Source organism: Pristis pectinata, chromosome 35, assembly GCF_009764475.1.
Source record: "Pristis pectinata isolate sPriPec2 chromosome 35, sPriPec2.1.pri, whole genome shotgun sequence".
Lineage (NCBI taxonomy): Eukaryota > Metazoa > Chordata > Chondrichthyes > Rhinopristiformes > Pristidae > Pristis > Pristis pectinata.
Window position 1 is genome coordinate 2,494,573 of NC_067439.1, and position 26,104 is coordinate 2,520,676.

At 42.6% G+C, this 26,104-nt stretch overlaps 1 protein-coding gene across 1 annotated transcript in view; it reads left to right on the forward strand.

The window, feature by feature from the left end:
* sae1 (SUMO1 activating enzyme subunit 1) overlaps positions 1 to 26,104 on the forward strand; it is a 122,202-nt gene that overhangs the window by 91,600 nt on the left and 4,498 nt on the right. The window contains exons 7-8 of the mRNA XM_052044382.1: positions 23,060 to 23,204; positions 24,840 to 24,909. Coding sequence (XP_051900342.1) covers positions 23,060 to 23,204; positions 24,840 to 24,909 — 215 coding nt within the window. The remainder of the gene's footprint in view (positions 1 to 23,059; positions 23,205 to 24,839; positions 24,910 to 26,104) is intronic.

Here is a 26,104-nt window from a genome sequence, read left to right on the forward strand (position 1 = left end):
TGCAAAGGAGGAATAAATAACGAGATAGCCTTCATGGGTTCATGGACCATTCAGAAATCTGACAGTGGAGGGGAAGAAGCTGTGGCTAAAATGTTGAGTGTGGGTCTTCAGACTCCTGTACCACCTCATGTAGTAACATGAAGAGGGAATGTCCCAGGTGGTAAGGGTCCTTATTGATGGATGCTGCCTTCTTGAGGCACCGGCTCTTGAAGATGTCCTCAGTGGTGGGGAGGGTTGTGCCCTTGATGGAGCTGGCTGAGTCTACATGAGCTTAGATGGGCATCTTAGTCAGCATTAGGACGAGTAGGGCTGAAGGGCCTGTTACTCCACTATATAACTCTATGAATCATTTGTGGCAGTCCAAGTATAATGGCATTTGCAAGTTGCAACATATATCACAGTGCTAGCTGCACTGCATGGCCAGAATGCTGCTTTAAATGCTCCACTGAGCTGCCACATCTGTGCATATTGGAGCTAATTCAAACATGTTTTCATTTTATATTAGTTGTCAAACAGATATGATCCTGAATTGGGAGAAAAGGAAATAAGTTGCACAAAATGTCTGACATGCATAATTTTTCAGAGTAAGGAACTAATTGACCTTAATTTGGATTTTTGTGCCCTGGGGATATCATTAATCACTTTATATGCTTTTAATAACAAAATAGGAAGCCATTCAGCCCATCGAGTTTATGCCGGCTCTCAGCAATCCCAATGGTTATGTTCCTCTTCTTACTTCCCTGTAACCTATTCTCTCTCACTTGATAGTCAATTCCCCTGAATTCTCCTGTCACCTACCTAAACCAGGGCTTAATCTACAGTACTCCATTCATCTACCAACCTTGCATTTCTTTGGCATGTTGGAGGAAATCAGAGCACCTGGGGGAAACCCACCCAGTCACGGAGAGTATGCATACTCCACACAGGCAGCATCAGAGGTCAGGATTGAGCGGCCGTGGCATCCCACACATCTCAATCATTTCTGAAATGCAGTCGGTGTTGTTGCCTAGGCATCTCCTGCAGTCAGTTTTCACATTGCAGATTCCCTCCCAACAGTAATGAGATGAATTAATCTATTCAGGAAATAGCAGTTTGGACAGAATATTGGTCAGGTTACAAGAAGAACTCAAAGCATTTCTTTTGTGCTCACTTGCCTGGTTGCATAGTCGCAGAGAACATATGAAGTAGGAATTGGTCATTTGGCTCCTCAGACCTGCCCCACCATTTAGTTAAATCATGACTGATCTTTCACCTCAGTGAAACTTTCAGCACTGACAGCACATCCCTTGATTCTTTTAATATCTAAAAATCTATGTCTCTGCCTTGAATACATTCAGTGACTGATCCTCCACCACTCTATTGCATGGTGTGTTCCAAAGATTCACCACCCTCTGAGTGAAGAAATTTCTTCTCATCTTTGTCCTGAATGGGCAGCCCCTTATTTTAAGACTGTGACAACCCACCCCACCCCCAACCCATCCTGTGTCCTAGACACCCCAGCCAGGTTTGCTTTTTGAATTGCTGGCCAAAGCTGCGTGTTAACTTCCAGTGATTCATGTACAAGGACACACAGATCCATCTGAACACCCACACCTTCTATCTTTCATTTTCTCAACCTCGTGTTTCCATGTTTGCAGCCTGTGGTTAGTGAGATTCTGTGCCAATATGTGCTGGAACCACAACTATTCTTTATATTCATAAATAGTTCATGATATAAAGAAGGCCGCATATTTATTCTTTGCATATAGACAACATTATAAACATTGCAGATGGGAGCGTTAAATTAAGGAGGAATTGAAAGATTAAGCAATAAGCAAAACTGTGGCAAATGTGAGGTGGTCATTTGGAGCTAAACAGGATAGAACTTTACTTTCCAAATGGTAAAACATAGAAAAATGGGGAAGAATTTGTGGAAGGAAGGAATTTATGCTGATGAATATTTATTTTCTATATGTCCATGATATTTTTATCAGAAAGGCTCATGCAATATTGGCCTTTACACAGGATAATGAGTAAAAGTCATGTCCTGGCTGTACAACGACTCAGTAGGACCACACCTGGTATATTCTGAGCTGTTCTAGCTACCATATCTAAAGAAGGAGATATTCAGTGTGTTGTATATTTACCAGAATAACTTCTGGACTCCCAAGGGTGAAGTTTACAAGCAGGAATTACTCAAACTAGGCTCATATTCCCTGGAATATAGGATAAAAGGGGGCATTATGATTGAAGTTTTCAAGATCTTAAGGGGAACTGATGGTGTAGATGGAAATCATATAAAGCAAGAAGTTGAGATGTTTGCTGGTTTTCACAATGTTCAATTTCATTCACAACTCTGCAGCAAAACTTAGATAGCATTCAGGCCTAGACTAATAAGTGACGAATAACATTTGTATCACAGAGGCGAAAGGCAATGCCAACAAGACAGTCTGAATATCTAACCTTGGCATTCAATGGCATTACAATCACCAAGTTCCCCCGTGGGTCACCAGAAAGTCGACTGGGCCAACCACATAGTTATCCTGCTAGCAAGAACAGGTCAAAGGCTGGGTATTCTGCAGCAAGTGATTCACCTCCTGACATCCCAAAGCCTTTTCACCTTCTACAAAGTACAAGGCAGGAGCATGATGGAATACTCTCTACTTGCCTAAATGTGTGTAGTGGTAGCAACTCTCAAGAAGCCCGAAGCCATCCTGGACAAAATCCACTTTTTTTGGCAGCCACTACATCCCTGAGCACTCATTCCTTCCAGCCCCAGTGCCTCATGGCTGGTTTGTGTACCATCTATAAATGCTGTTACCTACCCAGGCTACTCTGACAGCACCTCCCAAATCCCTGACCCCTACAAGAGCAGATGCACAGGAACACCAGCTTTCTCTCCAGATAACCCATCATCCTGACTTGGAAATATATTGCCAGTCCTTCATCATCTCTGGGTCTAAATCCTGAAATCCCCAACAGCTCAGAGAGAGCATCTTCACCACAAGGACTGCAGCTATCTAAGAAGGGTGCTCACCACAACCACCTTAAGGACAACTAGGGCTAAGGAATAAAATAAATGCTGGTCTGGGAGTTTGGGACTAGGGCAAAGAATCTAAACACTGGAGCCAGAGTTTCAGGAGAGGATAGAGTTCTGAAACTCTTTTTTGCAAACAGCAATTGATGTCAGGTCAGTTGTTAATTTTATATCTGACATTGATAAGACTTTTGTTGTCCCGAAGCATTAAGGGATATGGAGCAAAGGGAGGTACTTGAAGCTTGGTCAAGATCAGCAATGATCTCAGTGAATGGCAGGAAATGCTCAAGGGACTAAATGATTTCCTCCTTCCAATGCTCCTCTCCAGAGACTCTACAGTACAAAACAGAAGTTCACAGGGAATGTCCTTGAATCATGATTCAGTGTAAAGGAAACAGTGATAATCGCTAAATATTTACTCAACCTTGGGCAGTGTAATTGTTTGCTTTGGTATGATTCAGTGCTGTTAGATACTTGAATTTCTCAGCTTGTTTTTATTTAATTTTATATCATAATTTTAAAAGCATTGTGTGTCATTGCAATGAGCCATAAAAAAACAGGTTAAGTCCATGTCTTCAGAAAAGCCAGAGTTGGGTTTCCAGCACCGGGCTCCAAGGTTTAATCGTGTTTCCTGTTGGAATAAGTGCATGAGTATTGGGGAAAGATTGAGTAGAATTTGTCTGGGTAGCCTTCAACCACTGAGAGTCTGCTGATTCTTATTTATGCCAGTTCTTTGGAAGAACTATCTTTCTAAGTATTTAATTTATTTATTAAATGTCATTCTCTCTCCCTGCTTTTACCCAGAGCCATTAAAACTTCTCCTAAAGTCTATTCCTTTTGAAAGCTCCTAATGACAGTGCATTGCAGATCAAAACAACTGCATGTAAGTGTTCATGTTGCCTCTGATTCTTTTGCTAGTGCTTGAATCTATGGTTACTGTAAGACATGTTGTCTTTCTCTTTATCTACCCTTTGATGTTGAAGGCATCTTTCACATCTCCCCCTCTGACCCCAGCCTCTGAGACTGTATCCTTTCCAGTTCAGAAATTCTTTCTAGAGCTGCTGGCCAGAAGCATCCACAGTACGCAAGCTGGGATCAACACAGTGTTTCATTAGGGTTTGGCACTCCCTGGTTGGTTTCAACTTTGAGATCTATTTGGAGTTTTTTAATTTCTTTCCCAACTTAACTTTTAATCTAAACCCTGACCCAGAGCTCCCTGACACCTATAGAGTAACTGGACCCACCTTGGCAGGGAAGACCCCAGGTTCTCACTATCATCTGTATTCAAGTTGATAGTTAACCTCAGCACTTGTAGCTGCTATCCGGTGACCTCTGCTGAGAAACGTGTATATGCAGCCAACAGTTCTCAAAGGGACATGAAGAGGCACAAAAATACAGTGGATTTACAAGAAATATCAAAAATCTGTTGTATGTTTAAAATCTGGTTCAATACCAACTATGTCTTTTATTAGTCCCTGGTATTGTGTTAATTTTGAATATAAGATCCTGAGGAATGAGTTATTAGATGGTAACTTGATTGAGATGATACTCAACGTAAACATGCCTTAAAAACATATCTGCTGTGTATTCTGTTTCTCAGCATGTTCATTCAATGGAATTTATTAATCCAATAAATATTTTGTAAAGCAAAAGAATATAACTTTGGTAGTGAGCCAATATTTGCTTGCAGCTGATGAGACTAGAATGTGATGTCTGTGATGAAGTATATTTTCCAGACACTGCTTTGTACTGTTTTTGTTTATAAGGATTAAAATTATATTTTAAAAACACCAATCTTTTCAGCTCTACCAAAGCCTCCCTGTCACGTGACCTTTAACAGTCAGTAAAGGTCAATGTTTGCAGAACTATCATAGCTCAGACAGCTTAGAACAGCTTAATCTGCAGACTAAACGGGCACAGAACTAATTCAGCTGAAAACATTGCAAAATAGTTTTCCATTCTGTGTAAACCTCCGGTTGGTGGTTCGGCAATCACAGACTAAATCACTGCATCATACAAATTATCAGTTGTATCAGAACAAGTGTGGTCAATGTTTTGGAAAAATATTCTAATGTTAGGAAATCCTAAGGCTTCTTCACAGGTATCTTCATCTTCAATAGTCCAGTGCAAGGAAGGTATGAGACCAATATTATAGCATGGAATCTTAACATCCCATACTACACACCCAGAGCTCCCCTGTGTATCCTCAGCATATTGAGTTTGGTGGTTAATCTATTTTACTGGCCATTCAGATTTTAGATGTAGGGTAGTTCCCATGTTGAAATCCAGTCACCTAAAGAAAGATTTCACTACCCTTCTGAGAGTGCTTACCATACAAGGCAGTGCAGTAAAAGGATAAATTTTTGGAGGGTGTTAGCTAGAGTTATTTTAGGCTATGTGTGAGGTCGGATGGATGGAAGACCATCTCTAATTGAGTCCTGTTTATTACATTTTGTGGGCAATGGGTTTTCAGTTGACCGTGAGTTCATTGAGTTATGTTGACCACCTTGAGTGGCATAGTGGCTTAGCTCCAGCAACCTGGTTTTGATCTTAACCTGATTTATGAAGACCAATGTGCCAAAAGCTCTCTTTACAACCCTATCTACCTGTGATGCCTCTTTCAAGGAATTATGGATCAGCAATCCCAGGTCCCTTTGTTATACCACACACCTCAGTGCCCTACCATTCACTGTGCAATTCTTACCCTGGTTTGTCCTCCCAAAGTGCATCACTTCACATTTGTCTGCATTAAATTCTATTCTTCAATTTTTCAGCCTGTTTGCCCACCTGGTCCAGATCACTTTGCAGACTTTGATAGCTTTCCTCGCTGCCCGCTACGCCCCCGTTCTTGGTGTCATCTGCAAATTTGCTGATCCAATTTACCACATTATCATCTAAATCATTAATATAGGTGATAAACAACAATGGGCCCTGCGCCACACCACTAGTCACAGGCCTCCAATCAGAAAGACAACCATCTACTACCACTCTCTGGCTTCTTCCGCTAAGTCAACATTGAATCCAATTGACTACTTCATCCTGAATGCCAGGTGACTTGACCTTCTGGACCAGCCTCCATGCGGGACCTTGTCAAAGGCCTTGCTAAAGTCCATATAGACAACATCCACTGCCTTCGCCTATCAACCTTCCCAGTAACTCCTCGAGAAACTATAAGATTGGTTAGGCATGACCAGTCACACACAAAGCCATGTTGACTATCCCTAATCAGGCCCTGTCTATCCAAATACTTATATATCTTGTCCCTCAGAATACCTTCCAATAATTTACCCACGACTTACGTCATGCTCACCGGCCTATGATTTCCTGTCTTTTATTATTAAAGCATTTCTTAAAGAACTGAACAACATTAGCTATCCTCCAGTGCTCCGGCACCTCACCTGTGGCTAAGGACATTTTAAATATCTCTGCCAGGGCCACTGCAATTTCTGCACTAGCCTCCCACAAGGTCCAAGGGGACACCTTGTCAGGCCCTGGGGATTTATCCACCCTAATTCGTCTCAAATTACAAGCACCTCCTGTTCCATAATTCGGATTCGGTCCATGACCACACTACTCTTTTTCCTCAGTTCTATAGATTCTGTGTCTGTCTCTCGAGTAATACAGATGCAAAAAATTCATTTACGATCTTCCCCATCTCTTTCGGCTCCACACATAGATGACCATGTTGATCTTCAAGAGGACCAATTTCATCCCTTACTATCCTTTTGCTCTTAATGTAGCTATAGAAACCCTTGGGATTCTCTTTCACTTTGTCTGCCAGAGCAACCTCATGTCCTCTTTTAGTACTCCTGATTTCTCTTTTAAGTGTTCTCTTGCATTTCCTATACTCCTCAAGTGCCTCATTTGATCCTAACTGCCTATACCTGATATGTGTCTCCTTTTTCTTTAGCAGGGCCTCAATCTCCCTCGATAACCAAGGTTCCCTTGCCTTTCACCAACTTCTCATCATCCTTGTTTTGACATCTGTTAATTCCCTTGCCCCTCCCTATCTCTGTAAATTCTGGCCTTTTGCTCTTCCTGTTTTTAATTACCATTAGTTAACAGCTGTGTCTTCAGCTTCTTGAGCTCCAAACTCTGTAACTTCCTCAGTAAACCTTTTGCCTCTCTACCCCACTTCTCTTTAAGAAAAACACTTCTTTAAAACCGACTCCAGCAAGAAGCTCATTGGAGGTGAGGTGCAGCATTGCAGCAAGAAAAGTTGAGAAAGGTGTTGGGAGCAAGGACACAGCCTTGCTTGACGCTAGTCTGCATTAAGGGTGTGTTTGTTGTGGATCCGCAGGTTAAGATTACAGCTTGACTGCCATCGTTTAGCAGAAATAAGGTGGAGACAGTTTTCTGCAGATTGCCAAATTTGAGAATAATACCCCTTCTTGATTGATGGAGTCAAAGGCTTTTGTGAGGACACTAAAGGCCACATATAGTGATTGATGTATCCCTGCATTTGTCTTGGAGTTGATGTATGGTGAAGATGATGTTATTGTGAATTCTCCCAACTTAAGTAATCCGCACCCCACTTCCCCACAACCTCCCCCCCCACCATGCTTCTTCTCTTCTTCCCTTTCCTAGCCTCTCTCTCTTTTTTCTCCCCCTTTTTATTTTCTTTCCCTCACCTTGGACCCATCCCCTGGTGGATCTGCTCTCCCCTCCTCCCCCACACCTGCCCATCACTATCTCTTACCTGCATCTACCTATCACCACCCTTTGCCCACCCCACCTCCTCTCTTTTGTCCACCTATCACTGCTTTTCCCTCCTACATATTGGGCTCCCCCTTTTCCTATCTTCAGTCCTGAAGAAGGGTCCTGACCCGAAACGTTGACCGCCTGCTTTTCTCCACGGATGCTGCCTGGCCTGCTGAGTTCCTCCAGCATCAGTGTGTTTTTCATTTAGATTCCAGCATCTGCAGTCCTTTGTTTCTCTTTCTCATGTTACTGTGCCTTAAGATGCCCAGCATCCACACTGCAATTCAACTGTTTGGCCACTAGGGCGCAGTTGAGGAGGGACCTGGCAATGACTGCAAGGTGACCCCTCTAAAGGTAGTGCAGGTGGATTTATCTCATTTCTTGAAGATGGTCGTGTTTATGGTGTTTCTGAGGTTCCCTAAGATGTCTTCCCAGATGTGAGAGATGAGCTATCAACAACTCATTCATTGAAGTACAGGAACGAATGGGTCTTGAACTTGCAAATCAGGTTCAAGTTACTTTATTGTCATTCACCCATATGCTATAAAAACACATGGAGGAACGAAATGTTGTTTCCCCCGTACTCACACAACAGAAGACATACAATAAATGCAGACAAAAAAATTGTGCAAGTACAAATAGTACAAAAAACGGTATATACAGAATACAATTTAATGCAATTTAGTGCAAAACCGAGTTAGACGAAAAACAGAACTCAGTGTGTTACACTAATTGTATAAACGTGTTCAGCAGCTGCCAAAGTTCTTATACACCATTGTGCAACCAGGGCTTTTGAAAGTTCTATCAATGTGCTCCTGCCATACAAACAATACAGGCCCACAACAAGAACCTGGAAAACTCAGGGTCCACCTCAGTGAGGAAAGCTGCATCAGAATCCATAGAACTAGAGTGGAAGCAAGTCATTCTTGATCCTGAGGGACTGCCAAAAAAGAAAGAGCACCCTGGTAATTTTGCTGGAGTAAAATTCTATGCAATTTCGGGATATTGTTAGTTGAAACTGAACATCTCAGTATTGAAGTCCAGATGAAAGCTAGCCTCATTCCAAGCTTATGCGAAACTAGGATCACTAGGATCTAAATTGTATGTTCTATTCTCTCCACTACCCAAGATTATTTTTGTTATTTACCACCCTGTTATTAAATCTTTTGAAATTATCTCTGTAGACAATATCAAGAAGGTCAAATTTTAAGCAGAATATACGTTAGTGGTGTGAGAAGAGTTTAACAGGGTACAGGATATTGTAAAGAACAAAGAAATAGCAACTTAGCATTTAAATTGCAGCTGTAGTGTACAGGATATTCCACAACGCTTTTGCTCGGGGTATCACTAATCACCCATAAATGTCCTGGAACTAAGGGGCTTGCTTGGCGACTTTTGTGGATAATTAAGAGCCCACCATATTGCTGAGGGTCTGGATTCGAGAGCCACCTTCAGAATGGATAAGATTCAGATTTCCTTTTCAACTGTATCATGGCAGTCAGTTAGTTTCATGGTCACCATGACCGATGCTGGCATTTTATTCCAGGATGTATTGGTTGACTGAATATAAATTATTCATCTGCTGTAGTACAGTTTGAGCTGGCATTTCTGGCTCATTGGTCTGGACTCTAGGTCGGCAGCCCAGTGGCATATTCTAACTATTCAACATTACCATATTTGGAATGACTAAAACCAAATAACCATTTCACCTCTGTGCCAAACACTGTGGAAATCTGGAACTGCCCCACCTCACCACCTGTCCAAAAATCTTGATTAGGTTGGCAGGGGGTCGTGGAATTTTAGTAGGCAGATACCCTAAAGCTTGCACAACCAAGCCTGGTAAATGAGAAGTAATATCGTCAAGTGGAGTCGAGTTTATTGTCATATACCCAAGTACACTTATGCACAGGTGCAATGAAAAACTTACTTGCAGCAGCATCACAGACACATAGTATCATTACAAGCAGCATTCTCAAGAAAAACATAAATTAAACATAAATTTCACACAATTTTTACAAGAAAGAACACAATTAGAACAAAAAGAACAGAAGTCCATTTTAGTGCAAAGTCCATTAAGTGGTCATAGTGTTGCTAAGCTGTAGTGATTAGGGTTGTGCCGGTTGGTTCAAGAACTGAATGGTTGAAGGGAAGTAGCTGTTCTTGAACTTGGTGGTGTGGGACTTCAGGCTTCTGTACCTCTTGCCTGATGGTAGCTGCAAAAAGATGGCATGGCCCAGATGGCGGGGATCTTTGATGATAGATGTTGCCTTCTTGAGGCAGTGCCTCCTGTATATACTACCAATGCCCGTGATGTATTGGACAGAGTCCACTACTCTCTGCAGCTTCTTGCATTCCTTGCATACCAGACCATGATGCAACCAGTCAGGATATGAATGTGAATAAATGTGAAGTTATCCTCTTTGGTGCACAAAACAGAGTGCCTTTAAAATTATGAGAGGTTGAATAATGTTGATATTCAAAGGTGCTATAAGCCATTAGGAAAGCAATATGGTTTGTTGCCCTGTAGTACAAGAGGATTTCAGTGTAAGAGTGAAAATGTCTTACTGTATCGAAGCCATACCTGAAATGTGTGTGATTTGATCTCCCTCCATTACCATAGAGAATGCAGCAAAAGTTCACCAGACTGGATTTGTAGGACAGCAGGTTTGCCATATGAGGAGAGATTAAGTAGACCAGCCTGTGTTCTCTAGAGTAACAAAGAATGAGAGGAAACCTCATTGAAACTTACAAAATTCGTAAGGCTTGACATGCAGGATCAGAGAGAATGTTTCCCTTGGATGAAGGTTCCAAAACTAGGGGTCATGGTGTCAGAATAAGGGACAGAGATAAGAAATTTCTTTATGCAGAAGCTGGTGAATCTTTGAAATTCTGGGCCTTGAAGGGCTGTGGAGGCTGTTAAAATGGAGATTGACAGATACTTGAATATTAAGGAATAGTGGGCTAGTGCAGGAAAATGCTTTGAGGTGGAAGGTCAGCCCATGATCTTGACAAATGACAGCATACATCAAAGGGACAACTGGTCTACTCTTGCTGCTTTTTCTTCTGTTCTTAAGATACAAGTCAGACATGATGCCATTCAATGGCAGAACAAGCTTGGCAGGGCCTCCCCCGTTCCTGTAATTTGCACCAAGTATATTATGGTATAATTAAATCTCTGTTCCATTATTAGCCATCAGCCCCATCCTCATTCTGCCTGGGCTGTCAGTGCACCTCCTGCACTAATAGATCATGGACTTGCCAACAGTGACTCCTGTCTTCTCACTGCCAGACATTTCAGGGCTTCTCTTCCTTGTAACGGAATCATTTGTCTGAATTTTGTAAAGTTTCAACTCAGGTTGACGTCCATTGAAAATTCTGTATTTGGTCACCACTCTGCATGGATCATACCAATATCTGTCTTTAGGTAGACATTAAGATTTCACATGGAAGGTGAATCAGTAAACTAATTAGACAGGGGATATGGCTGAGTTTTTGCTGTATTTGGTCAATCCCTTGGAACTTGAAGCACTGTAACCTCACATGACATTCTGTGTGTCATTATACTAGTGCATTGTATTGGTAGCAGCCAGTTAGAAACCCCCATAACGCAAATGGTTTAGTATTTTATAAAGGTGCATTCATTCTCTGAAAGCACAATGACCTAAACACCAAGACCTACTGGATAAATAATCACAAATCTGGTCTTTTGTTTTGAGGCAGCTTGTTTGTGCTTTGTAGAGAAACAAAGGACTGCAGATGATGGAATCTAGATGAAAAACAGTAAGATGCTGGAGGAACTCAGCAGGCCAGGCAGCATCCGTGGAGAAAAGCAGACTGTCAACGTTTCCGGTCAGGACCCTTCTTCAGACCAAATGCAGGCTAGGTGACCATTTCACAAAACACCTGCACTCTGTCCATAACCGCGATCTGCATCTCCCCATTGCCCGTCACTTCAACTCCCCCTCCCACGCTATCACAGATATGTCAGTCCTCAGCCTCCTCCCCTGCCAAGAGAATTCTAAGCGCAAGCTGGAGGAACAGCACCTCATTTTCCGTCTTGGAACCTTACAGCCTAATAGCATGAACATTGAATTCTCCCACTTTAAGTAATCCCCACCCCCCCCACCCCCCCAGCACCATGCTTCTTTTATTCCCCTTCCTAGCCTCTTTTTGCTACCCCACTTTCTTTCTTTTTCGCTCCTTACCTTTCACCCATACCCCGGTGGATCTGCTCTCCCCTCCTCCCTCGCACCTGCCTATCACTATCTCTTACCTGCCTCCCCTCTTTTGTCTGCCTATCACTTCTCGCTCTCTCTCTCGCTCTCTCTCTCTGGGCATTGGGCTTCCCCTTTTCCTATCTTCAGTGCTGACCCGAAATGTTGACCACCTGCTTTTCTCCACGGATGCTGCCTGGCCTGCTGAGTTCCTCCAGCATCGTAGTCTTTTTGTCTGTGGTTAGTAATCCACTCTAGCCTAGATGGTGGTCAGTTATGGGTTTGTTTTGGTTTTCAGATTTAAGTGTTATTTCAGATCTTTTAAAAGTGGGAACTTGATCATCATCTTCTTCTCTCTATAATTTACTGCTCTGTAACCTATGCTTTTCCCCTACTCATCGTTTTTTTGTATTTAAATTGGCTCCACAGCAATCAAGTTATATTTTTCTCTATGATCTCATTGAATCCTGACTCAATTGCAATTTGTTCTGAGAAGGGAAAGGTATAGTTCCCTTGACACTCGCAGGTTTAAGGTCCAATTCATCAACAGTGTGTTCTTTTATTCAGCGTATTTTCATTTGTGTACACAATAGAATATGTATTAAACATGTTTCATTTAAGGAGCAATTTATTTAAACTTTTGCTGGCTGCCATCTACCAAAGTGATGTTTTGAAATGCTCTCAGTCTATGAGTCAGAAAGAATCTCATCTCTCCTGTACCTTTCAAGTCCCTTTCAGGACACAGCAAAGTGCTTTACCCAGGCATACAGTGAAACATTTGATCCACAACTTAGAAATATAGCACCAGTTTTTCCATTCAGCACTTGCCACAAATAACTAGAGTGGTTCTGATAAGAAATCTGTTTTCTGGTTAATGTTGAGCAAGGGTATATGTTTACCAGACCACCAGAGAGAGCATCCCTCCTCTTCTTCATAATATTGGCTTGGGTTAATTTATGTACATCCACTGAGAAAGCCTCAGTTGAACTTGAAAGGCAACATCTCCAACAGTGCAGCGATGCACAGGAATGTCATTGCAGGCTTTTATAGTCCAATCTCTGGAGTAGGATTTGAACTCGTATCTTCAGATGAGTGCGTTGCCCATGGAGCCATGGCAGGTACTGAGATTTCAGGAGATGATTCCTAGTAATAGCATCTCTAAGTCCTTGCTCAAGAAGCAGAATCATGGGATTTGTGATCATGTGAGTCTATTAGCCTGACAGAATAAATTTGCTGGATTTGGTATTGTAAACAGGGGAAGGTGGCTCACAGTGTCTCCTGAAATTCAGATGTGAAAGTCAGTCACCTAACCCGCCATTCTGTTCAATTAACTTCCCATACTGTGAGTGGAACTGTTATTATACACTAAGCAGACAATATATTAACTGAGCCATTGGCAAGTAGTCCTTCTGCCAGAGAGAGGAGAGCGAAACACTGAACCTCCAAAGACAATTTCTTCAGGTAATTACTATAAGTAGAAATTATATTGTTTGGAATGGAAAAAAAACACCTAATGAAAAGGTGACACTAAATGAACTAGAGCAGATCCTTCTGGTTGGTGGCAGAACGAAGCGCTGAATAACCTGTACAGGAAATTAATAATGATGATACTGATGTGTGAAACTTTCCTAAACCTTACTGCTGATTCAACTGATAAACATTTTGTTTCCATGATTGTAAAGTGAGAAAAATTTAACGAACTAAGTCGCAGGAAATGGTTGCAGAAAATAAAAGTTGTCAAGATTTGCTGGGTCTACTCTTGTGCCGACCAGCCACCACAGAGCAAAGAGAAATGAGTGTCTTGTTGAGCCTTGGAAAACGTGGTTTATTGTTGGCAAGGAGTGGTAAATGTAGTAGTAATCATGTGTTAGATTTGCAGCAAGTGAATTCTGTCCTGTGTTGAGACGAGGAACTCTCATGGGTGTCTAGATTCAGGCCCTGAGCAGCTGAACTACAAAGACAAATTAGTGTGTGCATAATTCCAGCACACTTTTTGCATAGCTCTGTGACAGCAATATTTGTATTAAGGTGTGCTCCAATCCCAAAAGAAGTAGCCCGAGGTCTTGCATTGATCAATAGCCATGGAGTTTTGCTTGCATTGATGTGGGAGATTAGAAGCAAGGTCACATGCCATTACTCAGACAGGCTGATTTAGCATTTAATCTAGTCATGCATATTAAATCTTGCAGTTTGGGTGAGGTGATGTGGGTTTATGGAATTATGCAGCTGTAAAACTGGGGTGATTGATGATGTAAAATGGTGTCTGATCACAGAATACCATTTTAAGAAAAGCTCAACTCTTCTTGCAGCCTTTGAGATGCTTAGTGAGGAAATGCCCAAGTCCTTGGTTGCCTCTTACTCAGTGCAAAGGCTGGTATGGCAAGCAGGCGGGCACGCAAGCACACTGCAGGCTATGAAAAGGTGGCATTGAAATACTGGGTTGTTGTGCAAAGCCAAGCAGTTGGTTATCAAGTCTGGGTTTGCCAGTTACACAGCCCTGTTGTGGACATTCTGAGTTGAAGCTGCTTGCTTCAGAGTTGGACTATTTTATGGAGCAATATTGAACAATATTTAATCAGTTCAATTCACTTCTGTTTGTAAATTTTGATGCATTGGCGGCCTTGGTGGCATGCTGCCGGTGAATTTCTGTTAATGGGGAAGAAATTCTTTTGGGCAAAAAATTAGGTTTCAGGGCATTAAATCGTTCTGGTGTGGCGGGACAGGAGGAGTCCTCGCTTTTCCCACCCTTACTGCTGCAGATTGTAAGGTTCTCACCACATTGCCTGCACTCTGGGCTCCAGCCGGGATGGTTGCAGTAAATCTAATGCCCACAGTAACCAGGGCTGCTTGAGAGCTTGTTCACTCAAAGAAGGTGCCCATGATATGACCCAAGAATAGAGGCATCAGTATAGTTCAGACATCATCTATGGCGTAATGCACCGGAGCTAGCAGAGCAGACTCAAGGACCTGATTGCGTACTCCTCTTGTTTCATATGTTTATATGGCACTGTCAGTTTTTTATATCGCTACAGCACAGCTGGCTTCTACCATGAAAGCTCTGTGTATTTAGCTACAATAAAGTAAACTAGCCAGATTGATTACGGTCACTGACCACAATGAATAACTGGCTTCCTATAGTTGCAGCATTCCCATGTATTCAGACCCATGCACTCACAACAGCAGATTGCTTTGCTACCAATAAAATTTCTTAAGTGAGTATTTGTCCCCTTGTCTGTCTAAAATAGAAAGTTTTTAGATTCTCTGCCTACATTTTGCATCCTCCCCCACCTCCATCCTCTCCCACCATTACCTCCCCCGCCCACTATAGTGAATCTAGATGCCTTTTCACTAAAATGCAACTAACTACATGGAGTCACATTTTCAAGAATAACTTTCAAGAATCCACTGTCAGTAGCCAAAGAATATTGTGCACTTGCTGCATGGCAGGCCAGTGAGTCTAATATCAGTGGGAGTTATTCAAGAAAAGTTCTGAGCAACAGGTTTAATTCACACTTGGAAAGATAGGAATTAATCAAAGCTAGTCAGCGTGCCTTTGTTAGGGGGAGATCCTGTCTGATCAATTTAATTGTGATTTTTCAAAGAGGTAACAAATATATTGATGAGGACAATATGGTGGATGTGAACTACATGGACTTCAGTAAGGTATTTGACAAGATCCCACATGGAAGACTAGTGCAATATGTTAGAGTCTGTGGAATCCAAGACCATTTAGCAATTTGGATCCAAAATTGGCTTGGTAATAGGGGGAAGAAGTTGATGGTGCAGGGTTATTTTTGTGATTGGAAAACTGGCACCAGTGGTTCACTGCAAGGATCAGTGCTGAGACCCTTACCGTTTGTTACAAGTTAATAATTTGGATATTAATGTAGAAAGTATGACTAATAAGTTTTCAAGTGACAAGAAAATTGGTGGTAATGTTGATACAGTGCACCCCAGTGTTAAATCCACTACACACTTACAGAATTCACAAAACACTGCCAAAAGAATTGAGATATAGAATAAAAATTCACTCTTATGGAAATTATGTGAGAAAAAAATCTAACTAAAGACAAAATGTGGAAGAAACAATAACTGTTGTCAATTTTGTCAATGGTTTGCGTTACAGAAAATAGCAATACGGATGTTTTACTAGGAACTCAACCCCTCTAACATGGGGGTGTACTGTACTTAGTTAGGAGGGTAGTCTTAGGCTAAAAACCAAAATTGATGTTAGTGAGATGAGCAACGACAAATGGAACTTAATCCTTGGTTGATGGAGTAAATGGCTTTGTGGCTAAGTTTGCGGATGACACCAAGATAGGTGGAGGAGTAGGGAGTATTGAGGAGACAGGAAGGTTGCAGAGAGACCCAGATAGTTTAGGAGAATGGGCAAGGAAATGGCAGATGAGGTTCAATGTTGAGAAATGTGCAGTTGTACACTTTGGAAACAGAAATAAACGAGCAGGTTATTGTCTAGAAGGAGAGAAAATTCAAAGTACAGAAGTACAAAGGAACTTGGGGGTACTCGTGCAGGTCGGATCGGTGGTAAAGAAAGCGAATGCTATGTTAGCATTCATTTCGAGAGGTATAGTGTATAAAAGTAAGGAAGTGTTGATGAGGCTCTACGGGGCACTAGTGAGGCCTCATTTGGAATACTGTGCACAGTTTTAGGCCCCATATCTTAGGAAAGATGTGCTGATGTTGGAGAGGGTTCAGAGGAGATTTACGAGGATGATTCCCGGAATGAAAGGGCTTACGTATGATGAGCGTTTTGTCGGCTCTTGGACTGTACTCACTGGAGTACAGAAGAATGAGAGGGGACCTCATAGAGACATTTAAAATGTTGAAAGGACTGGACAGAGTAGATGTGGCTAGGCTGTTTCCCTTGGTGGGTGAGTCCAGGACCAGAGGGCACAATCTTAGAATTAGAGGGTACAGGTTTAAAACAGAGATGAGGAGAAATTTCTTTAGCCAGAGCGTGGTGAATTTGTGGAATTCCTTGCCAGGTACAGTAGTGGAGGCCAGATCATTGGAGGTGTTTAAGGAAGATATAGACATATCTAAATAGTTGGGATATCAAGGGATATGGGGATAAGGCCAGAAATTGGGGTTAGAAGTGTTTTTTTTTGCACCTGCCCGCCCCCCCCCCCCCCCCCCAATTTCTCATTTCTTTTTCTTTTTTCCCTTTTCCTTGGAGCAGACTCAATGGGCCGAATGGCCTACTTCTGCTCCCTTGTCTTGTGATCCTGTTAAGCATGAGGTAATGCATTTTGAAAGGACTAATAAGGCTAGGACATGGACAATGAATGGTAGAGCCTTCGAGAGTGCTGAATAGATGGACCATTGTGTACAAGTCCAGGGATCCCTGAAGGTGGCAGCACAGCTATATGAGGTGATTAAGGCTTGCCTTCATTATCCTGGGCATAGAATATAAGAGCAAGGAGGTCATAGTACATCTATAAAAATCATTGGTTAGGCCACAGGTGGAGTAGTGTGTGCAGTTCTGGATACCACATTATAGGAAGGGAGTGATCACACTGGAAAAGGTACAGAGGAGATTCACTGAGACGTGCCTGTCCAGGATAGAGCATTTCGGTGATGAGAAGGGACTGGATAGTCTGGGTTTGAGAGTTTGTTCTTTGGAGCAGCGGAAGCCGATGGAGGCCTGATAGAAGTGTACAAAATTATAAGGGGCATGGATAAGGTCGATATTAAGAAATTTTTCCCTATAGTAGACAACTTGGGTTTAAAGTAAGGGGTAGGCAGGTGAGGAGATCTGAGGAAGAACTTTTTTACCCAGGGGGTGGTTGAAACATGGAATGTACCTTCTGAGGCAGAGACTTTCACAGCGTTCAACAAATATCCAGGCAAATACTTAAATCACCAAGCCACAGAAGGCCAAGTGCTGGAGAATGGAATTAGTATAGATGACTATTTGATGGTTGATGTGAGCCGTAGGACCTGTTTCCGTGTTTTGTGGCTCCATTGCAGTGTCTGTTTTATGGTCCAATTCTAAGTAAATATTACTAAACGTTAATACAGCATTGTGGAGGTGAGTAGGTATCTCCTACAATGAATATGTTCGCGCAGCAGCAGTCACGTGGAAGTATTCAATCTGAAAACATCCAGTCAGTGTCATTATCACTTGTATTTCAAAATGAGATGTCTGTCTGATTTAATTCCTGTCTTTCCACTCTGTGTTGAGATACAGTGCCACAGATGAGACCCATTTAGCTTTTATTTATTTGCATTTATATCATTTGGCAATTGTGTCTGCCATCTTATGCAGTTGGTGTGCAGTGAAAAACTCGTTGAAAGATTAATGATTGTGCCATGATAAGTATCTGACATGTATTGTCAATGTAATCCTCGCATGCAGAGTCCTGAATAGAGATTAATCTTTTTGTTATTGCAAAAGTGACCTTGGGTGCTTTCATCATTCCTCCTTGCTTTGTCTAGTGGTCAATGCTGACTCACCTAGGTTGCCAATAGGGGTTCTGCAATCCACTATACACATATGTTGATGAGGGCATTAATTGGCCAGAGAGTAATCTGTGTCCACTAACTCCCTGTCAAATGAGGATGGAATGAAGTTTGGCATTTCTTTGTACTTTGATCCCACGCTGTATAGAGTCCCAGACTAGCCGTCAGTTGTGGCAGGGTTTACACGCTATAACAGGCTACAAAACGAAGTTGGGCAGCATAGTTAACAACAGCGCATCCCTTCCTGATGAGCACGCATTCTGTGCATCTTTTCAAGAGAAGGGAAGTAGATTGTCACCACCCACCTGACAGCCTCCGGTGCAACTGAACCCGTGGTCCCTGTTGAGGACGTAAGATCAATCTTCCGGAGAGTGAACCCGAGGAAAGCATCTGGCCTGGATGGTGTCCCTGGCCGTGTGCTCAGATCTTGTGCTGATCAGCTGGCGAGGGTATTTGCAGGCATATTTAACCTCTCCCTGCTTCAATCTGAGGTTCCCACCTGTTTTAAGAAGACCACTATCATCCCGGTGGACACAGATTACTCTGGCCAATTAATGACCTCATCAACATATGTGTATAGTGAACTGCAGAACCCCTATTGGCCACCTAGGAAAGTCAGTATTGACCACTAGACAAAGCAAGGAGGAATGATAAACAAGAAAATCAAGGTAACATGCCTTAATGACTACCGACCAGTGGCTCTGAAATCCACCATCATGAAGTGCTTTGAGATGATGGTCATGGCATGCATTAACTCCAGCCTCCCAGACAACCTCGACCCACTGCAGTTCACCTACTGCCATAACAGTTCTACAGAGGACGCCATCTCCCTGGCTCTACCCTCATCTCTGGAGCATCTGGAGAGTGAAGACACCTATGTTAGACTATTCTTCATTGACTACAACTCCGCCTTCAATACTATAATTCCAAGCAAACATCACCAAACTCCGAGACCTGGGACTCAACACCTCCCTCTGTAACTGGATCCTTGACTTTCTGACCAACAGACTGCAATCAGTGAGGATAGGCAGCAACACTTCCAGCACAATTATTCTCAACACTGGTGCCCCACAAGGCTGCGTCCTCCGCCCTCTACTCTACTCCCTATAAATTCATGATTGCGTGACCAGATTCTGCTCTAACTCCATCTATGTTTGCAGATGATGTCACCGTAGTAGGCCGTATCTCAAATAATGATGAGTTGGAGTACAGGAAGGAGATAGAGAGCTTAGTGACATGGTGTCATGACAACAACCTTTCCCTCAGTGTCAGCAAAACAAAAGAGCTGGTCATTGACTTCAGGAAAGGGGGCGGTGTACGTGAACCTGTCTACATCAATGGTGCTGAGGTCGAGAGGGTTGAGAGCTCAAGTTCCCAGGAGTGAACATCACCAATAACCTGTCCTGGTGAAATCACATAGACGCCATGGCCAAGAAAGCTCACCAGCGCCTCTACTTCCTCAGGAGGCTAAAGAAATTTGGCGTGTCCCCTTTGACACTCACCAATTTTTACCGATGCACCATAGAAAGCATCCTATCCAGATGCATCATGGCTTGTTATGGCAACTGCTCTGCCCAGGACCACAAGAAACTGCAGAGAGTTGTGGACACAGCCCAGCGCTTCACGGAAACCAGCCTCCCCTCCATGGACTCTGTCTACACTTCTCGCTGTCTTGGTGAAGCAGCCAACATAATCAAAGATCCCACCCACCCGGGTCATTCTCTCTTCTCTCCTCTCCCATCAGGCAGAAGATACAGGAGCCTGAGGGCACATACCACCAGGCTCAAGGACAGCTTCTATCCCACTGTGATAAGACTATTGAACGGTTCCCTTATACGATGAGATGGACTCTTGACCTCACGATCTACCTGGTTGGACCTTGCACCTTATTGTCTACCTGCAATGCACTTCCCTGTAGCTGTGACACTTTACTCTGTACTCTGTTATTGTTTTTACCCTGTGCACTGTGTAATGAATTGATCTGTACGAACGGTATGCAAGACAAGTCTTTCACTGTACCTTGTGACAATAATAAACCAATACTAATACCAAAAATACGCTGGACTCCAATAGGGTTGAAAGTTACTAAAAGATACACATGCCTTGCATTAAATAATAGGATGAGTAGCCACGGCAGTTTAGGAAGAGTGCTACTTGTAGAACCACCAGCAGCACCCTGTGTATTCCCTGCTGAAGCACAATTGCCCAGGTGTTCACTGCTACTGCACCAGAATGATTCTCCATCATTCCCTAACATCCTCTTGCAAGTTTCTCTGCTGGGGTCACCAGACAACAATCATTAGCTGTGAAATTTTTAACTTTTAGAAGGGACTACTTAGACAAGCAAATTCAGCTTAGCATGGACATTGAATCTGGAACAACTAGGCAATGGACCTTTGCTAACTATTTACTTACTAGTGATCTCTTCCCTCATGCCACCACCAGATAATTACTTTGTCAACTTCATTAAAACTATTGGAGTTTAATTAAGAAAATGCTTCTTCCAAACTTGGGACTTCTACTGAGAAGGATGTGGGCACCAGGTGCATGGGGACACCACTTGCAGTCTTCCTCCAAATTGCACATCCTGATTTGGCAATATCCTGGTCATTGCTGTTGGTCCAGATCCTCGTCATTGGTTCTGACACCCTGCAAGTAAATTTAAAAAAACCTTAAGGAATGTCGGTTCTGTTTGAATCATCCACTTTAATCAGTCAGATAAGACATTTGCTCTATAGTTATATTTGCATTGAGTGGTTACCTTTTAGACTTGTCCCTTAACTCTGGGGCAGATGTAATGCCAGTCACTTTGTGCTTAAGATGAACTCTTGTTCCATTGTCTCCAATAACTTGATTCCTCCCGCAGAGTAGAGGAGATGAGAGCCAAGATAAAGGCAGCAAGAGACACAGCTGCCTGGCGGAATGCCAGTGAAATTGTCAATTTTTCATGGTGTTTATGCTCACTTATCAAATAGCTGTCCTAGTGTCAGCAACAATGCAGCAACCTCCTACATGTATAGCATGCACTTGGTGTGTGGAGATTATTTTTAACATTAACAATCAAACAAAATTTTGAAGACAATGTAACAGCCTCTTCTGTGTGTTACAAACTGTCATGGATCAGAAAAGGGTTAGGAAATTCGAGTCTTACACATTGGGAGCTTGTTAATTTGCTGGCTACACTTGCAGTGTTGGATTTGAGTAGAAGTACACTTGGGACTTGTATGAGGATGTAGGCTCATCTGATAGGTTGCAGCTTCTGGCTGGTGACGTCAAAGGCAAATGGAATAGTATAGTCTCATCCACATTCCAAATGACCACATAGGGCAGAACTTTCAAATGTACAAATAAGTCAGGCAAGAAAAGACCTGGTGGTTCATCTGGCCTTCACAGGCCTCAATTGCAGTACGATCAAACCTAAAGACCTTTTCCATCCCCAAGCTCACAATCATGTACTCTACTATGAAAAGCAAAGGGAAAGTAGAAAGCACCTTGAGGCATAATAAGGAAAAAAAAATCTGAAAATTTCTCTCCAGTCTGTCTCTGGCGATCCCAGATTTTGCATAGACTGACGGTTGTGTATAAAGGTGCTCACCATACTTGTGACACAAAAAATCCTGCTGGTGCTGGAATCTGGAGCAATACGCAAAAAGTGCTGGAGGAACTCAGCAGGTCAGGCAGCATCCATGGAGGGAAATAGTCAACATTTCGGGCCAAGACCCTTCATCAGGACTGGAAAGGAAGTGGGCAGAAACTAGAGTAAGAAGGTGGGGGCTCCTTCCCCTCCCCCGACCTTCTTATTCTGGCTTCTGTCCTCTTCCTTTCCAGTCCTGATGAAGGGTCTTGGCCCGAAACATCGACTGTTTATTTCCCTCCATGGATGCTGCCTGACCTGCTGAGTTCCTCCAGCACTCTTTGTGTACTTCACCATACTTGTGATATGATCCCTGTCCCAGTCAATTGGGCATTGAGACAGTTAGCACCCATGTGGCAGTGTATTACAGACAGGTTGGGGCTCAGTGACTTAGCACAATATAATCTTTAACCTTTAAACTGAGTTCCTAACAGTCCTGTTACTATGAGGAATCAGGAGACTTCCAGTTGCTGGTTATGCTGTACTGTCAGCAGATTCTACGGAGCAGGTTGTAGAGTTGTCCCTGTGGGGAAAGAGACTTTGATCCAGGAATATGTTGTTGTTTCCTTAGAGGATCTTCCAGTTCCCCAGCCCAAGCAAGCTGACCATTTCCAAATCTTGATATGGGGTTTGTTCCCTAGGAACGTCATCCAGTAAATGTAATGATCTCAATTTGTAGTCTAATGACCAGTTATTTTTTTCCACACTTGAGTAGTGATTCCAACTGAAATAAGTCTTCCAATTTTAATTTCACATTTCCGTTTAGGTTACGGCTCATCCACATATTGCATTATGATGGTGAATGAATTTTGCTAAGTGGTTGTATCTGAATATTGATTCCAGGATGTAGTTGTGTTGGGGGTTTGTGGGGGCATTTTCTGGGGGTGATCTGGTTGCTGGAAGAGAGAGAAAACCAGTTTAGCTGCTGTTTTAAAATTCCTTCCTTTCCCTATAGACCCCCAAAGCCATTTTGCATCCTGCTCATCGATCTTGTATTATTTTCTTTGGCAGTTCTGTTAAAGTTTCGAAATGTGAAGGCCCGCGATCCTTCACCTGACAGCTATGGAGATGATTCAGAACTGCTACTGCAGCTGAGGAACGATGTGTTGGATTCCTTGGGAGTGAAGAGCGACCTACTCGCAGACGAGTTCATCAGGTGAGTCACGTCTTCTGTGATCAACCCACTCTGGGTTAGTGCCTCCAGTTAGAAACGTTGACAAGGGGGAAGTATTTTCTGTCCATTTCCTCTGATATCCTTCTGACCCTGACTCTCAACAGATGCACCTCTGATATTTTAGCCCCTTTCCACATGAGAGCCCAGGCAGCAATATCTAAAGTATGTGACTACAGAGGAGGCAGAGATCTACCCACAGCTTGATCCAACAGGAGCAAAGGTCCCTTACAGTCTGAGACAGGAGTAACTATACTGGGAAATATGGAAATAGCAGAGAAATTAAACATTGTATCTGTCTCCTGTTGAAGGGTCAACTGTTCATTTCCCTCCATTGATGCTGCCTGGCTTACTGAGTTCCTCCAGCATTTTTTGTGTGTTGACATGTTTTTTTGAGATCTTCTGAGGAGAAACTAAGCATTCAGCGTCTATAATCTTTGGTTTAAAATAATCTAATTGATTTCATTGAAATGTAGAAACTTATTGGGTGTGGCAGGGCAGATGCAGAGTTGACATCTCCCTCGGTTGGGTTGCCCAGACCCAGAGTCACAGCGTCACAATAAGGGTCAGGAGAGAGAGAGAGAGACATGAGAAGAAGATTCTTCAACTGAGAGGAAGGTGAATCTTTGGAATTTTCTCCATATAATCAGTGTAGGTTATGGAGGCTCCAACACTTGAGTATATCCAAACAGAGATGGGTAGGTTTCCAGCTGTTAAGGGAATCAAGGGATAATGGGTTAGTATAGGAACATGACACTAAGGTAGAAGATCAGCCACGATCTTATTGAAAACTGCAGCAAGGATGAAGGGCCGAATGGCCCATTGCTGCTTCTATTTCTGATGTTTTTCCCTTTCCCTCTCACCCCAGGACAAACGCCAGAATAGCAACAAGTGGACCTCCATGCAAAGAAATAAATGCCCCAGCTGGGGATGAGTGATTAATGGAGGTGATTACTTGGGGGGTTAGTTTAGCATGAGCTGATATTGCTGACAGGTGGGAAGACAAAACCAAGGAGGAAACCATTTGTACCGGATTGAAAAACCACAAATGTAATGCCCCTATTCAAAAAAAGAAGGGTTCAAAAAGCAGGAAACTGTATACCAGAGAGCCTTACATCAGTCAATGGAAAATGCTGCAGTTCATTATTGGGGAAATAGAAGCAGAATATTTAGAAAATCATAATACAGACTAGCATAATTTTATGAAAGGGAATAGTGTTTGACAAATTTATTAGAGTTCTTTGAAGTTGTAAAGCTGGGTGGCTATAGGGTTACCAACAGATGTAGTGTATTTGCATTTCCAAAAGGCATTTGCGAATGTGGCCACATAAAGGTTTACTGCTTAAGTGCTCATGACTTTGAGGGAAAGAATCTCAGAGTGGCTGCTGTAGCTTGCTGCAATATTGTCTCTGTTGCATGTAGGTTAGAGACTCAGCTGTGACAAACCAACAAGCTCTTGGAATACAGCTCATGTGTACAGATAAAGGATTCCTCAGCTCTTTGAAATCTAAAGACTTCGTAAAACTAGCAAGAAGAAAAATAAAAAAAATCATTTTAGCTGATATGCAATCAAATAATTCTGTGCATTAAAATTCTAAACCTTACCTCTGATTCCCTTAGCTCCTGTTTCTCGGAGTTAGCACCCGTGTGTGCTGTTGTGGGTGGAGTACTCAGCCAGGAAATTGTAAAGGTATGTCAGTCTGTAAACTATTCATCTGTAAACATTTAACACACTCACAGGATTCAATGGTGCCAGGTGCAACCACAAGTGGTCACTACTGTTGTACGCAGTTTAATCAAATGCACTTAAGGGAGACAGGAATAGAAAGAAGGTGGGGGTAAGGACGATCATGTGGGGCATAAGCAAAGTTGAATTGATGTCTGGAGTGGCCAGTTTCTCTACTGCACAATTGGTGTGAGATCCTCTCACGTCTCTGGTTTTCTCTCATCAAATAGTTGAAGCCTACAACATTGTTTATGTACTTTCCCAGGATGAATATATGCTGCCTGGTAGAATCATATAGCATAGAAGAGGCCATTCAGCCTAACTCATCCATGCTGAACAGTGGGAACCCTTCATTATTAGTCCCATCACCCATCACTTGGTCCATAGCCCTCTATGCCAAAGTGATTCAAGTGCTCATTAAACACTTCTTAAATGGTGTCAGCAACTCACTTTCAACCACTCTCTCAGGCAGTACATTCCAGGTACTGCCACTGTCTGGATGAAGAAGGTCCCCCTCATATTCCATCCAAATCTCTTCCCCCTTACCCTAAACTACACCCTCTAGTTTTATCTACCTCTGATGTAGGAAAAGTCTCCTGCAGTCTACCCTATCTATTCATAATTTTATATTCCTTATTAATGACCCAAAGCTCTTGGATTCATGTTCCATCCCTGCCACTTGATATTAAATCTGGCATTGTACAAGCTGGGAGGGAAGTGACCATGATTATTGCAAGGACCTCTACCTATGTAATTAATGGCCAGCATACAGCTCGAATCCCATTAATGATGTGTTTGACTCTCGATCCCCTTTTGAAGTGGTCTGTTTCACAAAGTTAACGTGAATAGGATTAGATGCTTTCCAGTACTTTAAGACTTTGCATTTTAATGCCAGGCTGCTTGTCCTTGTTTCCAGGTCATACTGTAGTTCGGGTGAGAGATCAACTGGTGTTCCTTTAGGTCTGAACTGCAGGTCTTTTCCTCTCTGAAGTCATTGTCCATTCTTTTGTTCATGTCTGTGCTCTACCCAAATTACACAAATTGTGGGATCTGCATCTGATCTCTTGTTGGTTATAGGCAGGGAGAGAAATAAATTTTAGGGGAGATAAGCAGATAATTTTTGCAGTTAGATTCCTCTCCAGGAGCTACATTGCATCAT